We start from the raw sequence: 13,104 nt of genomic DNA, 5'->3' as shown, positions 1-13,104 counted from the left end.
TTCTTGGTCTCCCAGCTTAATTTTGTTTGCAAGGAGAAGTTGAGTTAGCATAATTTCTGTTGTTTTTTTTTTTTTTTTTTTTTTTTTTTTTTTTTTTTTTTTTTTTTTTTTACAAATGAAATTTTCAAAGCAATATTTTGAGCTATTTTTGTAAAGATTTTATTTGTTGTTCTGTTTCCTGAATATCATTGGCCAGAAGAGCGAGATCATCAGCATATCCTAGACAGCTCAAATGCATGTTATCCTTCTGGGTTCCAATTTTTATATTTTTCACTTATTGTGAAACTTATTATTATAATTGGTCATATACAGTCGTATCAGCACACTAAATTTTATTTCAGAACCAGTTTTCCGGCTGTAAGGTCCATCATCAGTATAGAAATTATTTTTAAAACATTTGATTTTATACGAGTGTGTTGTCACATTGAGTTTTAAAACAGTTAAAATGGAGCCCTGTTGAGATCAACTTTAAAATAAGAAAAAGTTTAGAAGTGTGCACACAATGCACAATATTGTGAAACCCAGTTGTAATTTTACAATCAACATAACGCCCTGTTATCCACTAACTTGATAAGAAACATTAGTGTAGTAATCGTCAATGGACAAAAGTAGAACATTAAACAAACAAAAAAAAAAAACAATCATTGGGATTAGAAATGTGTGACCGGGCGAGTTGGCCGTGCGTGGAGGCGCGCGGCTGTGAGCTTGCATCCGGGAGATAGTAGGTTCGAATCCCACTATCGGCAGCCCTGAAAATGGTTTTCCGTGGTTTCCCATTTTCACACCAAGCAAATGCTGGGGCTGTACTTTAATTAAGGCCACGGCCGCTTCCTTCCAACTCCTAGGCCTTTCCTATCCCATTGTCGCCATAAGACCTATCTGTGTCGGTGCGACGTAAAGCCCCTAGCAAAAAAAAAAATGTGTGAAGTCGCAATGATAGCTGCTGTGCCGCCGCGACAGTTGAACCTTTTACGCTCTAAAAGGCACTTAAAGCATGTTAGAAACATCGACTATCATTTTCTCAGAAACGGTTGAGTGTCAACGGATAAGCTGAAATATGTTCACTTATTTTGGCACCTCTTTCGCTGAACAAAGTTTCTGAGAAATCTGTTTATTACACTTGGCAGGTTCCCCTCATGAGATGCAGTGGGGGGTGTCCAAGAACACAGTTAATATTACCTCACTGGTCATTCCACAGATTCCTTGAAAGAATTTCATTGGACATATTCTTGATTGTCCAGTTACTTTCACTGGTACATCTTTGTTTTTCTACCTTTATTTTGTTACATTTTTAATCAGGATTATTTGTGACTCCTCTCCCTCTTTTTCCCTTTTTCTTTTTTTAAGAAAGCCATAGTTAATATAACTTCAAAGCTTTTCAATCTGTCACACGCTAGTTCAAAGCATAATATATAACACTATAACACATCTGTCAAAAAATACACACCACTAAACAAAGAATCACATGTTTCATTCTACAAGGACATCCTCAGATTCTGTCAAATCACATTGAAATATGCACACATTTGCACAATATTGTTTATGCTGCATAAACTAGTCTGTGATTGTGAATTAGTGATGTTATGAACAAATAATGAATGTATTAGTCCTCTACTGTCATTTTAGTAAATCATGGAAATTTTTCTGTACATAGCTGATCTTGTCCTTTACCTTCAGCATCTGTGTTTTGACTGACACCAGTTCTTTATTTCCAGTCTTGGTAGCTAAGTAAGTGGGGGTGAGGAGAAATATTGTAGGCAATAACTATTTCACAGGGAGGGGAGAGGGAAGTCGGTGGGGCGATGGGAATTTGTGCACATTGTCTCTGTACGTTGGAGAGGGAAGGGGGAGTTCTGCTTCTTCATCTTATAATGTATTTTTGTATATTGGGGAGTAAATGTAATTTAATGATTTTGATGAAATAAAAATAATTAAATTGAAGAGTATCTTGTAAGACATTGCTTCTATTGATTAGACAATAACATGCTAAAACATCTCGATTGGCAAAGACACTGCATAAATTCAGAGAATTCAGAGTTGTTAATGTGTTTTTTAGTAGAATTTTCTTGTCAGAGTATTTTTAGGACTCCGTTGGTGACTACAATCACTCAAGCATGTAAGTCCACTTCCAACAAACTTTACCACAAGTCACAGCTGAAAAGTCATCTGTCTGTTCGTTTCATTTCACTCCATCTATTTGTCTCTGTATGAACTCTTTCCTCTTGCTACACCTCTGCAACTAACTCTGTATTTTCTTTACTGGTTTTATTTTTATGTCAGGGCACCTTACTTTTGCATAGATTCAGGAGTAAAATCATGTAGAAAAAGCACTGCTCTGTATTTTAAGAATCTGTACTTGTTAATAGGCTGTTGTGTAATTATTTTAAAATTTATTTTGCATTGATTAACTCGGACAAATCCCAGCCCTCTGCAATTACCCTCTTTCGGCGGATGCAGAGTGGGGTTTGGTCTATAGGTGACCACAGCTGGTTCCTTGGTTTGACGACTGTGCACTCCAACCAACCGACCGACCAGAGTTGCCATGGCTCTACGCCTATATCCATTCTCCCACCCCTAGAATGCTTGGTACATGAACTTGTTTACTTGACTAACTTCTCACTGCTTGATCTTTACCAGTCTGGTTTCAAGAAAGGATACAGCACAGTGACAGCCTTACGGAAAGTAACTGATGATATTCGACATGTAATGGACACTCGACAGTGACTGTACTGGTTCTATTTGATTTTTTGAGTGTTTTTGATACTGTTGTTCCTCAACTGCTACTTTCAAAATTGGATTCATTAAATTTCAGCAAGATGGCAATGAACTTTTTCAGTTCATACCTCAAAAATCACTGTCAGTGTTTCACAGTAAATAACAGATTTGAGTGGCTTAACACCTCAGTGTCCCTCAAGTGTCTGTACTTGGACCATTGCTGTTTGCAATTTACTTATACGATATTACCAAATTGATTATACACTGAAAGTATCATCTTTATGCTGATAATCTGCAGATCTACTACCACTCAAGAACTGATGAAGTTCAGAGTGCTATATGACAAGTTAACACAGATTTAAGTCGTATAAGTAATTTTGCATCGACTAACAATCTCAAAATTAATCCTCTTAAACCTTCAAGCCGGTATTAAAAGTTGGCCAAGTTTTACCCTGCAGTGAAATATCACAGTTTTACATGCTGTCACAAACATTGCTATAACTTCTAAACGACTTGTCTGATTTTGTTCAAATTAAGTGGGTACATAGTTCATATCATGCAGATGTTATATCTACATACAAGAAGGTGGCATGCATAGTCAAAAAATGCCTAATTACCTTCTGTTGGAATAAAATCATTATGTACATCACACGTAATTGCCTGCTGTGCATAATCATCATCACTGAAATTTTCATTATCACTTGGATTATTCTCATAACTACTTTTACCTAATATGCATTTGAGAGCTGCATTAGATAAATACAGACCCTGCAATGATGCCACCATGTTGTTTACAACGATTGACATTGATGAAACAAATTCTTTTTACTTCAACACAATGCTGCATTATGGTAGAAGATGCTTCCCTGCATAAAATGATACCCTGTGCTGCGAGCCGTGCTAAAAGTTCACGTAGACAACCAACAGATGGCACGCAGATGTACATCTAAAACATTGCTAGCCTAGTCCGTACAGGTATACATCTAACCGCTCCTGGCTTATATTTTGTACATGTACACGTCGCACCGACTTGAGAGGTTAAAGCACAAGCAATAATCATCGGCACTTCGAGAAACTTGCACATCTTAAAACAATACAAAATTCCTCCTGTATCACTAAACAATACCATTATTCCATATTGTGAAACTGTTATGAATCTTGGTGTGACTATAAGTGAAACATCAAACTGGTCGCAACATGTGACGAAAGTGTACCATAAGATATAGCAAAAGCCTGCATCCCCTGAAGCGGTTTAAAAATCTATTTCCTTGGTCCCTGAAAATAAAGCTCATTCAGTCCCTTTTGTTTCCAATTCTCGAATACTGTGATACAGTTTTTATTGATATCAATAATGAGCAAGGCATGAGATCAACATGCCCAAAATGCATGTATCAGGTATGCATTCGACATATGTCCATATGCCCACATAACCCCATACTATAGACAGATTATCTTGGTTACGACTGAATGACACACGTAGACCCCATGCAACTACTTTGGTAAATCAAGTGCTGTGTGAAAACACTCCTTCTTACCTACCCACCAGATTTCGCTACCTTAGTTCACTACACCTGTTAAATACCTGGTCAGGCTGTTCACTAGAAATTCCTGTACATCGAACCGCAGCCTACAACAGATCGTTCACGATCACTGCCATGAGCTGGTGGAATGAACTCGCCAATGACATCAGAGAAGTAAATCTAAGTCAAAGTTTAAATTCCTCTGCCGGCGTCATCTTATAACAGAGGTGCCAACTATTGCAGATTGTCCGTAATGATTACGGATTTCACTTCACGATTACGGCATTACGGTCAAGGGGGAAATTATTACGGAAAAGCAACATTATCACGATAAAAATTAATTTCTATGAAAAAAAAAAAAAGGAAAGAAGTAAAAAAAATGCTCAATCCCTTAGAGCATTACTGGTCAGCCCTCCTTGTTTCAGTGTTTGTAAGTTGGTAGCTAAACATATTTGGCAGTTATTTCATCATCACTTCCTTTTGTTTCCTGCAAGCATTGTGAAATCATGGCCAGCTACATAGATATACGCTACTCTCCTAGCTAGAATGACGCATCAAATCGGCCATGAAGTAGGCTCTACTCCTTGCCTGCTGTTCTCCGGTGCGTGCGTTCGGCTCTCTCTTTGTTGTGTGCGTAGACATGAGTGGTATATTTAGCGTGTTTCATTTCTAATTATCCTAGTTGTTGATTCGAAAAGAAATTTTGCAAAATGAAGCAGAGCAATTGTCAAATTGCATCTTCTTCTAAGAAGAAAGCAGGGTTAGAGAAATATTGAGATAGTTACACAAACGAATGATCATGCTTTCTTGCTTCACATGTTAGTGAAAACCACGTGTTCTGCAATGTGTGTTCGTGTGATTTCTCTGTGGCTCATGGTGGACGAGATGATTACAGAAGACACATAGAATCCAAGAAACATCACACATACAGTGAATCAAAATTACAAAACCAGTGTGTTTCATCGTTCTTCGTAAAAAGTAATGAAACTGTGGTTAAAAGTCCCAAATTGCTGTTCACATGATTTCTTTTGGAGCATAATAATTTATTTAGATCAGTGTTCCCAGACTCTAAAGTATCTCTGAAATATGGTTGTGCAAGAACTAAAAACCTCTGCTTAGTTCAGTACACGGCATCTGAGGCAAAAAAGGAAATAAGTGAACTTTTGCAGTTAACGTCTTTTTCTTTGGCTACTGATGGTAGTACTGATTCAAATGCAGTTGAACTTTATCCTTTAGTTGTCTCTTTCTTTAACGCTCAGAGAGGCCAAATATCAACTCTTCTATTGTCATTGTTAGAGAGTACTGACAACACAGATGAGGAATTTCTCGTTGCCAAATTTGTGAAGGACAGGCATTCTTCTGTTTATGTCCCGGGTTGTTCATGTCATCTCCTACACATCTGTGCACAAAAAGCAGCTGCCCAATTACCAATCAATGTAGAGAACTTTTTGGTTCAGTTATATTTCTAACTTGATAAGAGTTCTAAAAGGCAAAACACGTTGGAAGTATATCAGGCTGCTTGTAGCACAGAGGGTTACAAAATTTTGAAATATGTCGGTACCCATTGGCTCTCGCTTCTTCAGTCTATTAATCAAGTTCTTGAGCAGTGGGAAGCTTTAACACTCATGTTTTGTAGTTAGCCCAACCATAAAAATGAGAGCACCAAGCAAATTTGAAACTTAAAATCTTTCTTACAAGACACACACACAAAACTGTTTTGCTGCTTTCTTCAGGGTACACTTCCTGTCTTTAACTAAGTGCATTTATTTCTGCAAGAAGATGCTCCAGCCATACATCTTCTTAAGAGGAAACTTACTGGTCTTTTAACTGACCTATTGGTGAGATTTGTTCAGCCATGTTATACTCAGTCAGAATCTACCTCTCTTTTGAGTGTTGAATTCAAGAGGAGGAAATAACCAGAAAGCCAGTGAGGACTCGGTAATTGTAGCAAAAGCCAGGGCATACTTGAAAGATAATGACTGTGATGGAGAGATGTTTTCTAATTCTGTAAGAGAGTTTTATATGGCAGCTTGGAGTTACATTATCAGGAAATTTCCCGTTGATGATGAATTTCTTCATCATGCCGAAGTTGTAGACATCTATCTCAGAATGAAGGTCCAGCCTTACAATAATTCCTGAACAACACAAAAATGCAAAGTTCAAGTTTAAACCATACGAGATGTTTTAGAATAGTTACACAAAGACTGTGACATCCCAACAAAAATCTGTATATCATAGAAATTTCAGGAATACATACTAGATGGAACTGTTTCATATAAATATGAACTATGACTAAATACCCTAATCACATAAACAAAAGGAACAATGTTCTAGAAATTAGTATTTAATACAGCATGTCAGATAGTGTATAAAGACTGAATTTTTAAAAAAGAACACCTGGTACTCTTCAAGGCCATTCACCTGTATTTTAGCTGTCAGTTTTTTTTTTTTTTACACACTAGAAAGTGTTGTGTTTTAGAATAACATCTTAAAAGATTAAGTGGTCTTTGTATTTTAACCACACATATTTGAATATATATATATATAATTGTAAAATTTCAGAACACTAGATAGCATGCTCTATATATGTTTCTATACTGCATAAATTCCTTATGTAATAACCTATCATACCTTGCAAATTTTCATTGGCTGATGATGGCATGGGAGATGCCAAAACCGGTACCGTAATGATAATAATAAAAATGTGATATTTTAATTAAGTCACTATGTCAATGTATTAAACAGGTGGAAACCCTTTATCCTTAATCAACATTGTAAATCCATTCGGTGTACAACTGTTTCATTGCAGTTTTGAAAGGCCGGTTCATGCACACATCCAACGGCTGTAGAATAGAAGCAAGTCCTCTGAGAACTATCGCAAGATCGGTTTTCCTTTCCTCATCATATCTTGTACGGCGTCACTTGCATGTCCTTGGTAACTGTCCAGCACAAGCATGTTTCGTTTTTGTAACAAAGCTCCTGGGCGATGTTGCCAAACGCACTTCACACAGTCCTCAACTAATGCACTGTCCATCCAGTTGGACTCATGTGTTCTAACAATAACACCAGACGGCAAGTTTCTTTTCGGAAGCGTTTTCCTTTTCAGAACCACATATGGAGGAAGTTTGGTTCCATCTGCTAATATGCACAACATTACCATGTGTCGTTGCTTTTCGTTACCACCTGTTCTGATGGTTACACTTTTAGAACCCTTCGTATCCACTGTATTTTCCAATGGCATTTCAAATAGACGGGTGTCTGGTCAGCATTCCCAATTTGCGACAGCAAATAAGAAATTTGTTTCCTCAAAAGAATAATGTGATGCTGAAAGGCCGTTAATTTTTCTTCATACGCTCCAGGGAGACATTGTGAAATAGACGTACGTTTCTGAATGCACAATCCCTTTCTCCGATAAAAGTTTCGGATCCATTCACAGCTTGCAGTAAAACGCTGTGTTTTGAGTTCTTTTGAGATCGCTAGTGCTTTCAATCGACACATTTCACTAGAAACACCATATCCTAACTCACATTTTTCTATCACATTTGTGGAGTCGTTCTTCTATTTCCAGAAACACTGCACTCCGCCTGCGGAACGCTCTGCGATCGCCGTTACTTTTTAGAAGTTTTTCCTTCCGGCAATCACGAATACACGATTCATCAATATCGTACTTTCTGCCAACAGCACGATTTCCGTATATTTCAGCTTTACTTGCAACTTTAAGTTTCTCATGCACAGTAAATAACCGCAGGCACCGTTTTGAATCCATTGCTTCATATCGGGACAGCACTTTCATGGTATAAATACGGAACTCGAATGTGAGCGAAGTAGACTTCCGTAACCAGCAATCTCGACTCTCGCAAAGTACAGTATCCTGTGAGATCAGCTATTCGCACATCCAGCATGCCAGCAACACTTGTGAAACAAATGACGATTGAGCATCCGCAGCAGCGGCTTTCATATTTACCCATATTCTTTGATTTACCGTATTTCATTACCTTAAATTTCGTGTTTACATGCCACTGTAAGCGTATTGAGAAAAAATCGATCTTGTTTTCTAGAACGCAAGTAAAACACAGTAAGACCTGAATGCCCGTGTACATGTGATATATTGAGTACGGTAACCATATTTAAATCTATTTCAATACTCCATGTAAATGTAGCAAATACTTACGAGAATGAACGGCTTGAATACGACCCACACCCAAGATTTAGAACCGATATTTTGGGGGGAAAAAAAGTGCGGGTGCTTTGAATTTGACTCATAAACATTTTGAGGGGGGCGGTGCGCAAGTTAAAAATGGGATTACTGATAACCCACTTCAAAGGTTGAAACCTCTGTTATAAGCACTTCCAATCTTTCTTGAGTGTGAATGGGATGCATGAATGAGAGTGAATATTGTTGTTTATTGTAACGTGATCCTGTTTATACTTTAGTGATAGTTCAGTTATTTTAGTGTATACTTTAGGTTGTAAAGTTTTTAATATGTTTAAATGACGTCATTTCGGTGTTTATACTGTTACCACATATTAAACTGTAAAGTGATGTAAATTAGTACTAGTTTATATACATGAAGTGGTTAAGTGTAAGAAAGGGCCGGGAGCCCTAACTTCGCCACAGTAAACTCGCTTTAATAATAATAATAATAATAATAATAATAATAATAATAAAACTGGAAATAACTCTTGACCACCACCTCTCTTGGACGACTCAGACAACAAATGTCTGTAGACGAATTTTTGCCATGTTACACACTTTTAACAATTCTAAATAAACTTTTCCATTTTGTGTAAAGAAATACTAGTCAGAACTCCCATTCTTGCAATATTTGGCTATTGTGATCTGGATTACAAAGACAGAACTTGGCAATAAACTATAACAGACTCAGAATACCTATGTAATTTTCATCTGTAATTCGAAATATTCTGACCTTGTTATCTAATGTTTTAGTGAACATGATGACTACGTTTTGGCAGCAGTTTTTAACGTGCTGTTGTTCATAATTACAGTATTCTTAAATTTCTCTGATGGTGATTGCTTCTTAACCCAGACAAATCGAAGCCTCTGCAGTTGCGATTCTGCAACCTAAGGAGACGTTAAATGATCTCTCTGCACCACAAGGAGTGTGGGGTATGTGCACCTGTCGGATATCTTGGAACTTGCTGTACAGTTCCATATAATAAAGAAACTATATACTGCAAAATACACACAACCTGGAAATGTAAACATCAACAAACTCAAAAATATTTTTCTTCCAATGTCTAACACAAATAAACAGTAATATCAAAAAGGCTACAATTTCTTTTGTTTTTGTTTTACAATGAAAACTGCCTCTTCTTCATTCTGCTGTAGTACCACATATGGCCTCCTCTGGCATTGTTAAGATCTCGGACATGCTGTGGTATGCTTGCCATCCCCAATGATGTAATCTTGAAGAAGGAGGTCCCATTCCATGAGGCAATTCTGATGAGGTCTGGGAATGTCTGTGGAGGTTTTGGACAATAAAGAACAGCTGTTTTCAACGTGTTCCATGCATGCTCAATGCAGTTCATATCAGGTGAATTAGCTGGTTGATGCCTCCCTTTCTCATGAAGTTCCTCACTCGCATCTCAATGAGGGTCATCAGTGTCATTGATAAAAATGAATTGAATTCAACACCACATTTATCCCTCAAGGGTTGTTCAAATGGTCGAAGAATTTCTTTGGTATACCACTGGGCAGTTTAACATCCCTCAAATTGGTATCGAAGGTGTACGGCAGCCATGCATAATACCAGTCCAAAACATTATACCACCACCTCCAAATGCATACATCTTTTGAACATACTCGTAATTGCCCCACATCCTTTGTCTCTACACCCTTTGCCCTCATGTACTGTATCTGGCCTAGGTGGTTTCTGTGTTTTGTATGCAAACATGACATTATGGCATTCATCCAACCCTGAATTAAGATGTTGGTTTGTCCATCTTCTCCTTCCGACACGATGATGATTCTCTTTTGGAATACATCAAATTAGTCTAAATAACCTTAATTGGGCACTGTGCAGCTGATCGCACACAGTTTGTGCAGATACCCGGACCCCGGTTGCCCTCAAGTGCTCATCTCGTAATTGTTGAGCAATTGGTTGGTCTCCCCTGCTGATCTTGACGTGGCGTCACCCTCGGTCTGTCAGTCACATTGTTGGTCTCACGGTATCCTTTCCACGTTTTCGACACTGCACTTCGAGTACCCCCTATGGTGCATGATACTGCTTGTCTTTCCACCCAGAATCTGTGTCATAATTATTGTAGCTCAGTCAAACTAGGAAAATATGCATTGTATATGAAACATAAACACCAGCTGAAACTTGTATTGCACTGTACGCTGCTGCTGCTGCTGCTGCTGCTGCTGCTACTACTACTACTACTACTACTTAGTTTACCCCAGGCTCAACACAGACTTTAGACATATCTGCCATATTGTAAACAAGCAATTGAATTACTTATGTGTATACATTGTTCTCTACTACTTACAACATGGCTACACACATCCTACCTCATAACATGCCTAATCCCACAACATTCCAAACTTTCTTTGAGGTTTATAGTCCCAGATTGAATTGTGGATGCATAAGCCATTCAAGTATAAAAATTAATTTAAACAATTTTCATAACTTAAGTGTAGGCTAAACCTAGAGACTTGCCTAACAGTAATGCAGAAGTTGGATATTTGACATTTTACCTTTGTTAGTCATGTCAGAAGAAAGAGTCCTGCACGAGGTATGTAGATGTATACAATAGACTAGAAAGTACTCCAGAGGCAATAGGTAGCATAGTGAAGGTGGGAAGAAGTTAGCAACTAATAAAATGTGCAGAGAGGTGATCCAAATGTGGCTGTCCTTTGTTGGATGATAAGAAAACATGTTTATTTAAATTCTTTAGTTTTTTTTCCTTTCCATGTGTGTTTGTATAACTTATAAAGAAATGTACATTATTTGTGTTGCAGATCATAAATGCTGATCAAGATGTGGAAAGTGTGCACAAAGATTTACTAGAGAGAACATTAATAGCCATCGAGAAAGCCAAGATTACACCTCTAGGCCAGTTATGGTAGGGGGGTTAAGGGCACTGCTGCATCATATTACAGTATATTATCCTTCAAAATTTATTTTGCCAAATGAAAGAAACTGCATTTCAAATGCACCATATCCCCTTAGTCATTTCATTTAAAAATGAAGTTTGACAAGCTTATAGTATGCTTTAGAGAGGTAGTGACCCATGGTAATTTAAAAGTGAACGTTTAATTTAAGAAGATATTATTGATAACATTTGTTGGCATTAATTGCTATAATGTAAATGACATTCCTAAAATAATGGGTATCTGGATGCAGTATGAGATTTTTCTCTCCACTATAATCATCCATGTCATGTTCCTCCTGCAGTTTCCATCAAAGCACAATAATATATAATATACATGTATAATATACAACATTAATAATAATGATAATATTATTAATGATGATGATGATGAGAAAATAATGGAAGTTGTGTAATCGCAGCCCCATAGGTGGTTGAAATGAAACGATTAATAATAGTAACTCAAAACAGTGATAGCATGAATAATAGCTTTTATATATTAAATAGTTGGAATCAGTTGATTTGGTGGCGCAATGTTTTGATGGTGTACAATAACGGTTTTGTCATTGAAATCTTGTCAGTAAAAGTATGCTGATTTCATATGAATATGATCTGTTGCATTTTAAGGAATCTCTTTTGCTTGTTTCTTTTTCTTTTATATTGCTTGCATATTTCACAGTTTTTCTTTTGTGATCTCATGTTTTGTGCAATGGTTATATCATTGGTCTGAAATTTTTTTTTTTTTTTTTTTTTTAATATGTCTTGAGAAAGCAGTATTTTTAGATACTACACTTGGTATTGAACTTGTGCAGTACATTCCACCTGTTAAGAGTGTACTTCATTTCAGTTCCTAAGAAACAGTTTTGCAAATACTTCCAAATGCTTTTACAGCCCAAAGTCCTACTGAGCACTAGGATTGTATAATATAAATTGAACTCAAACCTTTAGTTTCAATATTTCATTGAGCTTTTTAGCTATGCATTAGGAACACAAACTGAGAATGTAGTTCTTTATTGCAAAATAGAATATTGTATGAGTGGGCAGAATGAAACGTTGATATTCAAATTATGTTCTATGAAATTTATACATTATTATGTCTTTACACCATAATGTGTCTAAATACCACACATATTTATTATGTGAAATGAATCAGTATGAAAAATTGTGTGAAGCATATTTAGAATGGATTGTATGTGTTATATACTCATATACATTCAGTTTTACTTGAGGTTATTGATTTGTGAAAGTTATGGTAGAATTATGATGATAATCATCATATTATCCTAATTCCAAGCACTTGCAATCGTTCATATTGATAGAAAAGAAATGGAAAAAATGATCTGAATAATTTAATTTTTCCTAGTGAAATGTATGTGAATTTATTTTCTATTTCCTTATCTCTTTAATGCTGAAAATGGTTGTAATTCTTTTTGTGGGAATAACATGATCACATTTAAAAAATAACATGTCGTCCCTACTCTGGCAAACTAGCGAATCTGCAAATTGTCAAAAGGTTAGAGGAGCTGAAAGAAGTTGTGATTACTCATGTCATATAATTTTTTATATTTAATGATTGGTTTCGTGTGTTAGGCATAAAGGACGAGTTGCATATGTGAGACTTTGTCAGAGGGTAGACAATATTTAACCAATAAAATCTACACCAAAACTTCAGAAGTACAGATTCCCTAGTTTATCACTTTCGCTAGTTTGCCAGAGTGGGGACGATGTCTTTATTTTATTTAGGCCTACATGGACA

The 13,104-nt window shown here is 36.7% G+C and overlaps 1 protein-coding gene across 1 annotated transcript in view; it reads left to right on the top strand.

Annotated features, from left to right (window-relative positions):
• The window catches only part of LOC136856964 (thymidylate kinase), a 116,709-nt gene extending 103,897 nt beyond the window's left edge, over positions 1–12,812 (top strand). The window contains exon 6 of the mRNA XM_067135258.2: positions 11,218–12,812. Within this exon, the coding sequence (XP_066991359.2) occupies positions 11,218–11,325 (108 nt within the window). The 3' untranslated portion in view covers positions 11,326–12,812. The remainder of the gene's footprint in view (positions 1–11,217) is intronic.
• Positions 12,813–13,104: the final 292 nt, after the last annotated feature.

Source organism: Anabrus simplex, chromosome 1, assembly GCF_040414725.1.
Source record: "Anabrus simplex isolate iqAnaSimp1 chromosome 1, ASM4041472v1, whole genome shotgun sequence".
NCBI classification, from domain to species: domain Eukaryota; kingdom Metazoa; phylum Arthropoda; class Insecta; order Orthoptera; family Tettigoniidae; genus Anabrus; species Anabrus simplex.
Note: the sequence above shows the minus strand (reverse complement) of the source record. Positions and strands in the feature narration are given on the sequence as shown.